This window comes from Arachis duranensis, chromosome 3 (genome assembly GCF_000817695.3).
Source record: "Arachis duranensis cultivar V14167 chromosome 3, aradu.V14167.gnm2.J7QH, whole genome shotgun sequence".
Lineage (NCBI taxonomy): Eukaryota > Viridiplantae > Streptophyta > Magnoliopsida > Fabales > Fabaceae > Arachis > Arachis duranensis.
Window position 1 is genome coordinate 119571794 of NC_029774.3, and position 13149 is coordinate 119584942.

Consider the following 13149-nt stretch of genomic DNA (forward strand, 5'->3'; position numbering starts at 1 on the left):
TTGTATTTAATATCGTTTCAATTGGTCATTTGGCCTATTTAAAGTTGGTTTGAACTTACACTTTTTTTATTTTTAATATTAGATTAATAATGATATTTTTTTAAATTGTGATATATTATGGCATTTTTTTAAAATATAGAATGATTTAACGTAAGGAGTATAAATTGGACCGTCCGACTTTTAAAATGTACAAAAATTAGACTGTCCGATTTCTATACTCAGACCGTCCGATTTATGTTAAAAAAATTAAAAAAATTTGGAATACATAAATCGTACGCCAAACTTTTAAAATTTTATAAACAGAAATCGAAAGTCCGATTTATATGCCTCCCATAATTTTAAAAAATACCAAAAATTATTATGTTAAGATATAACATTGATTCTATTTCTATATCCACATTTTTTAGCCTTAAACTGACGTGTCATATGACTTTTCCCAGTGCCATATAATGCACAGATTCCCCGAGCTTTGACCTGTTACTGTTAGCAAGGTTATCCTGTGACTGGTGTCCTCTACTATCCTTCTCCTTCACATACAGGTTTTCCAAACCATGAGAAGCAAATGATTACAACCACGAAGATAAGCATTTACTTCTGATCATGCACCACAGTGCTCTTTCAAGTTACAACGTGTCAATCAATAGCTACTGAAAAAAATGATCGACTTATGTTTAATTAAGCCTTTGTATATTAGTTAGGGCATAGATTATTAGGTGACTAAAAAAATGTATATTAGTACCCGTAACGCAAAATTAGAGTTAATTACAATATAGACAGCGTAAAGTTGCGGCAGCTTCAAAGTGCACTATAGAAAGAGAGCTGAGTGTGTGCCATGTGGTAATCATTTTTTTAATGCATTCCCTTCTCGTACAAGGAATATCTCCCTCATCCAAACCAAGAGCCCTACGGCTTCTTCTGCTGTTGACCCTTCGTTCTTCGTGTTTCTTCCAATCTCTGGGCTTATTTATTTATTTATTTATTAGTTTCTGTGGGTAAATATTTATACGGAGAGTAAGGAAGGTGGTGTTGTGGGGGGTTTTACTTTTGAGCCGCTATGGCTTCGTCTCTGTTGCTCGCTGTCGTCTTTGTCTTTGATCTCATTGCTTTTGCTCTTGCTGTTGCTGCAGAACAGAGGAGGAACACTGTAAGATATTTATTTATTGGCAAAATATGATTTTATTATATTCCCTGTTTGCTTAATTTTCTTTGACTTCTCGTTGAAATTTAACTGACCAAATCCTAATCCTGCAAAGTAGAAGTCTCTAGGTCTTTATGTTTTGGGGAAGGGGGAATAAGATTTAGCTTTTATGTGGTTATATTAGCTTCTAGGAATCACTGTATATACTTGTGTGTAGTAAGATTCCCAAATCACTGTTAGAGTTCATGTATACAAACTTTCATAGAATCCTCATGTGCTCGTTGTAAAGATTTATCCATTATGTTGAAACATCTAAGACCTAGAGATTCTCATAAAAGACTTAATATGAAGAGATTCATAGGGAGATGCTGGGATATAAGTGTTTCAGCAAGGCAAGAAGGAACCTATAGGGTTAAAAAAATACCAACTTTTATTTTATTTTTAACTTTTTAGGAACAAGCTTTTCAATACTTCATGATTCATCACATTGGAAACCATAAAAATTTAGAATACTTATTGATAAAACCCATTAAGCTTCTATACTGTTATACAGAACTCAATAATTATTGTCATACATTACCATTTGATGGGGGAAAACATGTACATCGCATTTAAGAAGTGAATTTCAAGGAAACAAAGATACCATGGTATAGAATTATAACAGCTTACCCACAACTAGTTAGTTGTACACACATCATGATGCCGTTGAAGCCTCAGAAGCAAAACATGAAACAAATGTTTTGCATTGTTGTAATGGATTCGTTTAATGTATGTATATGTTGGTAATACAGGCCAAGCTAGTTGTTGATGCTAATGGTAGAAAGTACTGCCAATATGATTCTGACATTGCAACTGGCCTTGGCGTGGGTTCGTTCTTCATCCTAGTCGCGAGTCAAGTGATCATAATGATTGTAACTAGATGCCTCTGCTGCGGAAAAGCTATGAGACCAAGTGGTTCCAGATCTTGGGCAATTTGCTTATTCATAACTAGCTGGTACACTTGCTTCCAATTGTTTTCCTTTTCTTTTCTTATTGATTTCACATATAAAGTTCCAAGACCAACTTTTTAACCAGGACAATGATAATTGAACAGCACAGATCGAACATGATTATGCACAATAATTTCTCTTGGACTTATACTATTATTCGTCAAGTTTAACTTGGTGCATTTAAGACTTGAACTGACATGGCTATGTTGTTGATTCAGGGTAATGTTTATTATTGCTGCGGCATGCCTGCTGGCCGGTTCTGTGAGGAATGCTTACCACACCAAGTACAGAGATCTCTTGAAACAGAGTGCACCATCGTGCGAGACAATGAGGAAGGGTGTCTTTGGAGCCGGAGCTGCATTTATCGTTCTCACAGGCATAGCCTCTGAGATTTATTATGTTAGTTTTTCCAAAGCTAACAATGGTCCTCCCCCCTATGCCAGGGACACTGGTGTGAGGATGGGAAACTTATAGAGCTTTTTCTTACTTAGTTAGTAGTTGGGAACATGTTTGTGTGGAAAACTGGCTAATATCATTCATGTGAAAATAGCTATTTGTAAATTATGAAGACGGTTGTGATTCTGATGTTTAAACTATACCACATGTCTATTGATTCTGCTGATATGCTGATCTAGGAATGAAAATGTTATGCTCTGTATGATTAAACAGTTAATTTTAAGTTAATAGCCATATTGATATTTAATTATTTATACATGAAGGAGCTTTCTACCTTTTACCAGGGATCCACATCCACTTGCGTAATTACATTTGTTGTTGTTGGTAAAAGCGTAGAATTTGAAACACATTTAGTTTTAGAATAAAATCCTATTATAATTAGATTAGTCCTATCAATCCATGTCGTATTGTTGTTTCATTTTCTACCTGTGGAACTATGATTCCTATCACAAATAGTGATGTGCTTTTCCTTGAGATTGATGGAGAGAACATTCAAGTTAATAAAGTGATATGGAATCAGCCTAGTTGCTTCCAGATATCTCCTATTCATAGCTGGTGACTTCAATATATATGCAGTGTTGCAATCTGTTATTTATTTTATGCTTCAATTAATTGTATATGTTACATTACTGTACTCGAGTTTGTGTGGTTGGAGTGGTTATTGTAGAGTGTATTCTTTATGATACCATACACTTCTTCTGATGCATTAAAGAAAGAAAATCTCTGGCTCTCACATTTGTTCCCTTAAACCTTCAAGTGCCATTCCTTTACCTTCACAAGTTGCAATCTACCTTTTACTTGTATATATAAGTATGATCAATATAAGGATATTTTTTAAGCCAACTTCTGAATTTACAAATTTACAAATATCATTTGTCTTTTTTTTTTCTCCTCCTTCAATTTCTTTCTTGATGATAAATAGAAAATTAAAGAAGTTCATTCGCGTAGGAAGGCTTAGCTTTTTTTTAATTATTTAATTAAATATTTATTGAACTAATAAAATAAATAGTTTAATTTTGATATACTGGTAGTGTAAAATATTTTACACAGTCGTATAATCAGCCAATCACAATCATTCTTTTGGATGGCCATTTATGCAGTCAATATAAAAGATAATTATTTTTGCTAATAAGGTACTATGTTATTAAAATGTACGTATAAAACGGTTTTTTTTTATTTGACAGTGTATCAAAATTAAAATTAAATTCTAAAATAAAACGCACATATCACATGATACATAATATAATTTCTTATAGGGCGAGGTGGTCTAAACCGTTGATCCTGGTCCTGCTCCCCTTATGGGACATCATTCATATATAGCCGCAGCAACTACCATGAGAGGAACAATAATGAGAAATGGCTATGGATAAATAATAGACATCCCCAACCTCTATATCTATAATGCATGCAATTAAAGCTTCGGGACAACCTAGACTGGACACTACTACTACATTGTAAATGATGCCTTTTCTTTTCTTTTTCAGGGTTACACTAATGCTTCATCATGTTCTCAATCTCATTGTGGTCCTAACAGCTCCCCCAATTAAATACTCCCTCCTATTTCTTTTATTTCTCGGTATGGTTAACATTAGATCAATAATGTATCTAAATTCATACATTGATGAGAGGAAATTGTACACTCTTACTATGTCAATGTAAGCGCATTATTTTTATTTATTAGGTACTACATAATACTGCCTCAACTTGCAAGGTGCCTCAACATTTGAGGTAGTAGGTACATAACATTTAGGTGTCAAAGTAATTTATATATGTGAAATTGTAAACCAATGCGTACTACCTCATCACCAAAGATGATACCGATTGTGGCAGTTTGTGAATTGTGAAAGGGGGCATCCTCACATGCATAAAGGAAAGAAAAGCTGCTAGTCTCTTCAGTCTTCACCCCCCATTTGCTAGGATTATTCTAAGAGGTGTATTAGGGGACAGCAACTTTTGTGTTTTGTAATTATTAATTAGTCATTAATAGTATTTTTAATGGTGTGAGATTATATCCAATGATGAGAGATCACTCACTTTTTTTATAGTTAAGTGCTAGCTACAAAATACAAAAGTAGTTACTTACCCTTAGACTTTTTTTTATTCTAATTTAAATAAGTACAGTTATTAAAGAAATAATTTATTTTATGGCAATCATGAATACTCATTTTTTTGTAATATTGATGAAATTTAACTTAATTCCTTATATTTTCAAAGAAATATATATGATGTCCTTATAAATATAAACATATACAATAGTAAAAACAAGTTAATATATTACTTGAACAAATAGAGAAAGTATAATAAATTTCATTGAATTTTACATTTAAAACTTGTACTTTGACAATATATGCTAAACTTGTATAAAAGGGGCTACCGTAGGTTATAGGTTTGGTACATAAGGCTAAATGTTTTACATATGGGTGAAACACAAAACTATTTGATTATTTTAGTGTTTTGAATTGTTATGATGGTAATATAATTCGTAACTAATGTATTGTAATTTTTTTAATTATACAAAGATGTAATAAAAAAAATAAAACGTTACTGATATTTTATAATAAAAATATTTTTTAAGGTAATTTTTAATCAATTCTTTTTCAAATAAAAGATTAGTTACTCTCTAGATATGTTTAAACTTTAAAGCTCATTGATAGAAATTCATTCATCTTATTTAGTTGTTTTCTTAAAGTGGTTGCGATGCATTCTATATGTATAGATTGCTTTCGACCAAGGTCTCTAGTGCAAGTATCATGAACGAATAATAACAATAAAAGTTATGATGTGCGGACACTGACACAGACACTGACATGGAATACGATACGATACGGGATATACCAACATGTGAATTTTAAAATCTTATAAAATACGGGATATGTATATATATATAAAATATAAAGTATTTTTTAGATAAATCGTAATGATATTTTGATATTTTATTGATATTAAAATATAAATTAATTTTTTTATTATTTTTAATGTCTTATTTTAATTATATCAAGTATTTAAAATATTTTTTATTTTAATAAATAATAATATATACTATATCTAAATTTATTTCAAGAATATATGTTAAGAATAAGACTGGACACGTTGATACATAATTGTATTTAAATGTGTCCAAGCATATTCGAAGAAGAATTTTTGTACTTTTCATTAAGACATGGTTAGACACAACAGACATGCGTGTTGAACGAGTGTCGATGAATGTGAATGTTGTATCTAAAATATGTCCGACATGCAGACACGATAATTCAATAAAGTGTCCGTCCTTCATAGAATAAAAGTATAAAATTAGTCCGAGAAAATTTACACTGTTTGAACCAATTCTGTTGATACTGAGAAAAATATTACGCTATTCATGGTGAAATGGGGTTACTATAATTCACTAACCTGGTCTGCTAAGTTCAGGTTAAAAGAATAGTTTTTTTTAATGACTAGTTAAAATAATAGTTAAAGGTAATCATGATAGAAAAATTAACCTTATCTTTATAACAAATGCATTCTATGTAATAAAAATATTTAAATTTTAAATTTTTGTTAATCTTTTAATAAAATTTATAAATTATTCCGTCTTTTATCTTTAACCTCATCTCTACCTCTATCTCTTTTTTCTCGTATCCTAAATTTTCATAATCTTGTATTGCCATAATCTTAACTACATTTTCTCTTCTTTATTACCCCACCACCATCGTGACGACATCAACATCAACTACATCAATCTTTTCACCTCATTAACTACATCAATCTTTTCACCTCATTAGCTCCACCTTCTTCTCTTTCTATTGTCATAACCATAATCACATCATCCTTTAAGAACAACAATATATAACTAGGACTGGTAATGAGTAGGGTAGGGTATGATTTAGACTCTATCCTAACCCTACCCGCAGGTAGAAAATTTTTTTAAAATTTTATCATACTCTACCTGCGGTTTGAGAATCTCTCAATACTAATCCTACCTGCACTCTAAAGTTTTAAACTTTACGCTACTCGATCCTACCTGCAAAAACAAAAAAATTTTAAATAAATATAAAATTCAACCATTTCAAATTTCACACATATTAATAAAATAGAAAATAAAAAATTAAGTTTAAATTAAATTAAAAACAATAAAATCTTAAAAAAATTCAACATAAAATTACAAATAATATGATTATCAACTACTTTAATAATTATTTCAAATTTTTATAAAAAAAATTGTGAGAACAAGACTCACTTTCTTCACTACATACATAACTTTTATATATTATATAATATATTAAGGGTGTGTATAGAGTAGGGTAAAGTATACCCTAAACCCATACCTTACCTTACTCACAGGCAAATTTGCACCCTACCCTACCCTATCCGTAGCATATATGATAGACAACCCTACCTAAACGTATTGAGTACTTACGGGTAGGGTATATATTGCCAGCCTTATATATAGCTGCAAATAATTAAACCACAAAAATTCACCTTTTCTTCAAGAAAAGATTAAGAGAAGAATAATGGAGAGAAATCCAAGAATCTTGAATACCTTGGAGAAGGTGGCGCCATTGACGAGGTTAGCGTTAATAGAGGAGAAATCGACACCGATTATGCCGCAAAGGACAAAGATAGTGATCAAGTCGCAAAAGTTAAGAATGACGGTCCACAACCACTGCCACTTCTCCCTCTCTCTCTTCCTTTGGCGTGTTCTCTCTCACACACCCCTCAATTGTTGTTTTTCTTTCTCACTTCAATTTGTTTTTCTTTATCCCTCTCATCTCGATTGTTATTGTTAGTAAAGGTGTATGGACTGTAGCAATGGTGAGATAGTGCGGTAGATAATGAAAAATAATGTTAGAATTGATGTAGAGGTAGTTGTGGTAGAAGTGACAAAAAAAATGATAAGGACAGATTGCATGGTATAGTGGGAAGAAAATGAAATTTTGGTAAGAGAAGAGAGACAATGATTTAGAGCTCTAAGTAATGGTAATTAAGATAGTAGTAATAGAAGAGTAAAAATTTAAAATTTTGACAATAGAGTTGAGATTGAAATTAGAATGCGAAATAATTTAAAATTTTTATAAAAAAATTAATAAAAATTTAAAATTTGAATATTTTTATTGGGCAGAATTAATTTTTTATAAATATAATATTAATTTTTTCATAAATATCTTTTATTAATATTAACAAAATTTATGTGTACAAATAATTATTTTTTTTGGGAGAAAAAGACAAGCAAAAAAAAATCTTGAAAATGATGTGGAGGGAGGCCCTATACATTTGTTCCGTACACTATTCTATTAAACAGGATCAATGAAGATGAATAAATAAATAAATAAAAAAAGTCTCAGCAGACAAAATGATCATAGGAATAAAAAATAAGGAGCAATGCTAGGGGGCCAGCAACTTTTGTGATTGATAGCCAGCAAATAACCATCAATGATGATTTAATGGTGTGAGATTGGTGTGAGATTTCATCCAATGACTCACATTTCTCTGCTGGTTACATGCTGGCCAAAATTCAACAAAACTGCTGGCCCCCTAGACTTTTCCAAAAATAAGAATAAAAATAGGTAATACAAAGGAGGAACTATATACACTGAACATATACACCACATAATTCTCAACAGTTAGTCACAGCATCAAAGAATGATTCTTAAGAAGTGGTATATAGTGGTGGTGATGAATCATGAGCAATAAAAATCAATGAGATGATATATCATTCCACCTTAAAAAAGAAAAGCAAAATATCCAAAACACTGATGAATAATTCTCTATAGTTGAATTCTCTAGATACAACATCAGTATATGGCACACCATTTTATTTATTTATTTAGAGACTAGAGAGAAAATGGTAGAGATCAGATCAGAGAGATAAAGAACAAAGAGGGAGAAATAATCAAAGTGGGTTACATCTAATAAATTGGGATCCAATTTTTGAAAGCCTGGAGCTGAAGCTAAAACATAACAGCTCCAAAATACTGCTCTTTGTAACAATAATAATCACTCCATCTGAAAAACAAGAACACTCACTAATCTGTAAGGAAACACAAAATTAAAAATAATAAAAAAAACACCCCCAATTAAATCAAATAAAACAAAACTAACTAATCTATGAACACCACTGCCATGTGTCATGTTGCTGCATCTGTAGTTGATCTTATTTTCTTTTTTGGTCTCTCAGGGTTTGATATCATCAGAATCATCCCAAGGATGATTATTGTTCGGATCAGTAGAGACCAAAGAATCAATGTCCTCCCAACCCCAATAGTTTGACATTTCCATTGTTGCTGCTGGTATCTCCCATGGTTGTGTAGAAGTAGTGGTAGCCATTATGCTGTGCATGCTTGGTTCCTCTATTGCTTTAAACTCTTCACCACCACAGTTATTATAAACATTGGCGGATTGCAAAGAGGTTGAAACTGAAACTAAACATGGGTTTGTGTCAAAATTAGAGCTTGATGCAGTTGAGAAGGGGATAAGCAAGCCTTGATTCTGAGGAAGAGACAAAGCTGATGAACCAAGAAAGATGCCATTGGTATTATTGTTATTATTACCAATACCAATACCAATACCATAACCTTTAGTTTCTGATGTTATGCCTCTGGTAATAATATTATTCATCAGATTCTGATGTAGTAGGAAAGGTGGTGGACGAATCAGACCTTGATAGAGGGAAGAAGAAGAAGAAGGAGAAGGAGAAGCTATGTTTTTGTGATCATCCATTGCAAGAGAAGGAGCTTGAATTCTGATGCTTGTGGTGCAAGTAGAGGTGGTGGCGGTGGCTGTGGCGGTTGCAGTGGCGGTTGATTTTTTGACCCTTTTGTTCTTTCTTCCACCACCAACTGGAACATTGCGCAAAGTTCCACCTTTGGTCCAGTGCCTCTTGCAAGTTCTACATAAATAGCGAGGCTGAGACTTGTTGTAATTGTTGTAGTAACAGAACTTTGTGTTGGTAGATTCACATCTTGGACACTTCATTGGCTCTGATGATGACGATGATGATTGATTCTGTTGTTGTTTCTTCATAATATGATGAGGCTTTGGAATTGGAAGCTCCAATTTCTGTGATTCCAATAAGGCTTGGTTCCAATCAAGTCCACTACTACTCCTTGAAACCTGCTTGGAACTCAAACCCATAACAAAAAATAACACAATCCAATAAGATATATAATTAAAGCAGAAAAAAGGTGCAAGATTTTGATGATGATGATGATGATGATGAATAGCTATCAGCCCTTTGATCTAGGCGCTAGAAGAGGGATGAATCTGAAGGATAGCAAGAGTAACAGTGTGAGATTGGTGCTGATGCTTATAGCACAAACCGCGTTTTCTAATAAAGATTTGTTTAATGGAATAAGGAAAGTCCTTGGAAATTGAGAAGAAGTGAGCATGATCTTTTATCTTCTGCTGTCTATATCTAATGACCTTTATTATCTATCTGTAAAAGGACCAATAATTATAACTATGTATAGATATAGATATATAAATACAAAGGAGTGAATTGAAGAATCTCTTGTTGAAGTTGAGCGTGGTGGTGAAGGTAGTAGTGGTTGTGATTAGTGATAGTAACAAGTAACAACTACTATACACCTTGGGATATCACTTTTAATTTCCACAAGGAGAGTATTATAGACAACAGAAACTTAACCATGAAGTTCAAGGTGGGTGCTTGACACGTGGAATGTTTTTGGCCGTTGATAGTGCTCTCTAATTGTGAAATAATCAACGTAGATATATGGCCAAGCTACACACATAGACTTGACCACCAAGCAACCAATGCAAACTACAAAGTTGGCAAACAACGGTCCATAGCCTAGGTTTTTGGGATTTTTCATTAGAGGAAATTAAAAATTGAGATCATAAAATATATTCTTAAAAAAAACAATAATAATATTATAAAAAAGAATAATCAAACGGAGTGTATATATTTATATAACAAGATTATGTGAAATTTGAATTTGAGATCATCCATTCTCAAATATATATAATAATAGTGGGGCATAAGATTCTTAGTGAGGTTAATAACAGTTGGCAAAAGCATGGTTTGTAGTGGGACACAATTGAGGTGGTGGTGATTAGTGGTCCTATCCTATGTCATGTGATTTACATGTAGCAAGATGGTGATATCTATATGTGTTGCATGCACGTGTTAAGTTTCATCTTCTCTATGGATATACTATGTTTTATGTCTCTAGATTCAATCATGCATCCACCATCTATCATACATGTAATTTAATTAATTAACATTAATCAATTTCTTTTATTCTAAACTTATTTTTTTTTCAACTCTCACGTGTATTTTTAAAGGTTTAAGATAATTTAGGGTTAGAATTTATGTTTTAAAAATATAAAAAAATTATAATTTAAAAATTTAGAATTTTAAAAAATAATGAATATAAAGATAATATAAAGATAAAAACTGTAGTAGTTGATTGGATGATAGAGGCACACACCTACCATAGCACAACAGAATTTGATGGTCAGACTCAAGAGACATCGCAACCACCCTCGGTCAAATAATTTGAATCTTGTGGATAATATTATACTTACATTGCTTTTAATTAATAATAGACCCCTTTCATAATAAACTCCTTATTTGACAAATATTGAAGTTGGACCCTAATTCTCTTATTAAATTAAATGAGAGATAAATTAACTATGTTTAAGAAATTATTAATAATTTTTTTTTTAAATTTTGGATTGATGAAACTTGTACACAAGAGATAGAGGGAATAACAAAGATATGGTTTGAGATATTGGGTAAACAATGGGATCGTTATTATAGACAATTTATATGACTAGGAGTTGTCAAATTTTGAATGTGTATATGAACACACAAATTCAGGTATAATGGATAGCAGCCAATTGGTCAAACAATAACCAAAGCGTTACAAAGAAGCATTTGATTTTGATTTTCACAACATGTATGATAGTAACATTGTCAGGAATGTGAATTTCATTATTTCAAGTAGCTCGATCTACGATAAGTGATTTAATCTAATGACAAATTTGGGATAAAATTAGACGGTGCCATTCTTTTCATCGTTTAATTCCTAATTACTATATGAAAAAGTATGAGGAGATAATAAAATATTTATATAATGTATACAATGGAGGTTTATAAAGTATTAGAGATATAATTATTACTGTTATCTTTTTTTATCAACTGAAGTTTTTGGAATGAGTGGTATCATGACATGGTATTAGAGTACTAGATCTTAAAGGTCAAGAGTTCGATTCTTGGTAAACTCCAAAGATGTTTATTATCCCTAGTACTTGAATAGTTATTCTAGATAGTATAGGAGATGTTCATTTAAAAAAACATACTTATTTCTACTTTTTTTTTTCCTTTTTGTGTGAATAGTAATTAATTCATATCTAATATAATTTGGCAAAATATTTAGGAAATAATAAAAAATTAATCTAAAATTATTTAAATATTTTTTTGTAGTTTTTATTTATTGGAGAGTTGTATTAGAAATGGATGTGTTTGACACGCTACTAAAGAAAAAATATAGGAATTCAATAGAATATTTGTATAATGTGTATAACGAAGGTTTAGGAATTTTAAAGATATAATCATTAATATTATTTTTTTATCAGTTGAAATTTTTGGGATGAGTGGTATCATAACATGATATTAAAACTCTAGATCTAAAAGTTAAGAGTTTGATCCTTGGTGAATTCCAAAATCAGTTTAAGTTTTTGAGATGAGTAGTTTTATGACCTGAGATGTATATTATACTCGAATAATATATAGATGGTGTTTATTTTATAACTCAATAATCCATTATACACATTGTACATTTTATAAATTATTAAATTTATCAATTTCATCACATATGCATCTATGTCTATATACAATGAAAATTATTTTTTGTAATGAAAATGTATAGTGACCAAAAGTAATTAGCAAAAAACAGTTAAAATTTTGAATTTTTTTTATCTATTTATCATTACGTCTTGTAATCACTCTTTTCTTAATTCATATATAGTTAGTTACATCATATTTATACAAACTTAAAAAAAAAATTAAAATTGTTATATTGGAGAATTAAATTGATATTTTTTATTATATAAGACATTTTTTTAAATTTATCTTCGAAAATTTTTTAATTAAATTAATCTTTTAAGAATTGCGAATTAATTATATTTGTCCTCCAGTCACTCTAAAGATTGATGTTATAAAATATTAATTGATAACATATATAATACCTAAAATGTCTAATTGGATATTGACTAATATAAAAATTTATTAATTTAATCATTTTTAATTATAAAAGATTTTATTTTTAATATGATTTAGTGACTAAATTGATAGATTTTTATAAGCATATTTAGTCAATATTTAATTGAATATGTTATCTGTTATGTATGTTATGAGTTAACGTTTTACATCATCAATCATTGATAAAAATATATATATATGAGTAATTCCGATCAATTTTATTGAAAACATTGTCAAAGATAAATTTAAAAAATGGTTTATCTTTCAAAAACTAATTTAAATATTAACCCGTACATTTATATTTAAAAACATGACTTGAGTATTAAGTATGACTTGAGTATTCATATAATGAATGACTTAAGAAT

The 13149-nt window shown here is 30.6% G+C and overlaps 2 protein-coding genes across 2 annotated transcripts; one reads left to right on the plus strand and one right to left on the minus strand.

Annotated features, from left to right (window-relative positions):
- Window positions 1-717: 717 nt before the first annotated feature.
- On the plus strand, window positions 718-2839 carry LOC107480675 (uncharacterized). The gene is made up of 3 exons (XM_016100839.3): window positions 718-1144; window positions 1930-2132; window positions 2346-2839. Exons 1-3 carry the CDS (start codon window positions 1055-1057, stop codon window positions 2599-2601), a joined length of 549 nt encoding a protein of 182 aa, XP_015956325.1. The 5' UTR covers window positions 718-1054; the 3' UTR covers window positions 2602-2839.
- A 5486-nt stretch (window positions 2840-8325) lies between these two features.
- On the minus strand, window positions 8326-9798 carry LOC107480676 (dof zinc finger protein DOF1.4). The gene has a single exon (XM_016100840.3). The coding sequence runs from the start codon at window positions 9691-9693 to the stop codon at window positions 8734-8736; it is 960 nt and encodes a 319-aa protein (XP_015956326.1). The 5' UTR covers window positions 9694-9798; the 3' UTR covers window positions 8326-8733.
- Window positions 9799-13149: the final 3351 nt, after the last annotated feature.

Excerpts from the sequence above, each read along its gene's own strand:
- LOC107480675 (XM_016100839.3), top strand. The coding sequence starts at position 1,055 with ATGGCTTCGTCTCTGTTGCTCGCTGTCGTCTTTGTCTTTGATCTCATT. Across the intron at positions 1,145-1,929 it reads CAGAACAGAGGAGGAACACT|GCCAAGCTAGTTGTTGATGC; the intron begins GTAAGATATTTA and ends TTGGTAATACAG. Across the intron at positions 2,133-2,345 it reads TGCTTATTCATAACTAGCTG|GGTAATGTTTATTATTGCTG; the intron begins GTACACTTGCTT and ends TTGTTGATTCAG.
- LOC107480676 (XM_016100840.3), bottom strand. The coding sequence starts at position 9,693 with ATGGGTTTGAGTTCCAAGCAGGTTTCAAGGAGTAGTAGTGGACTTGAT.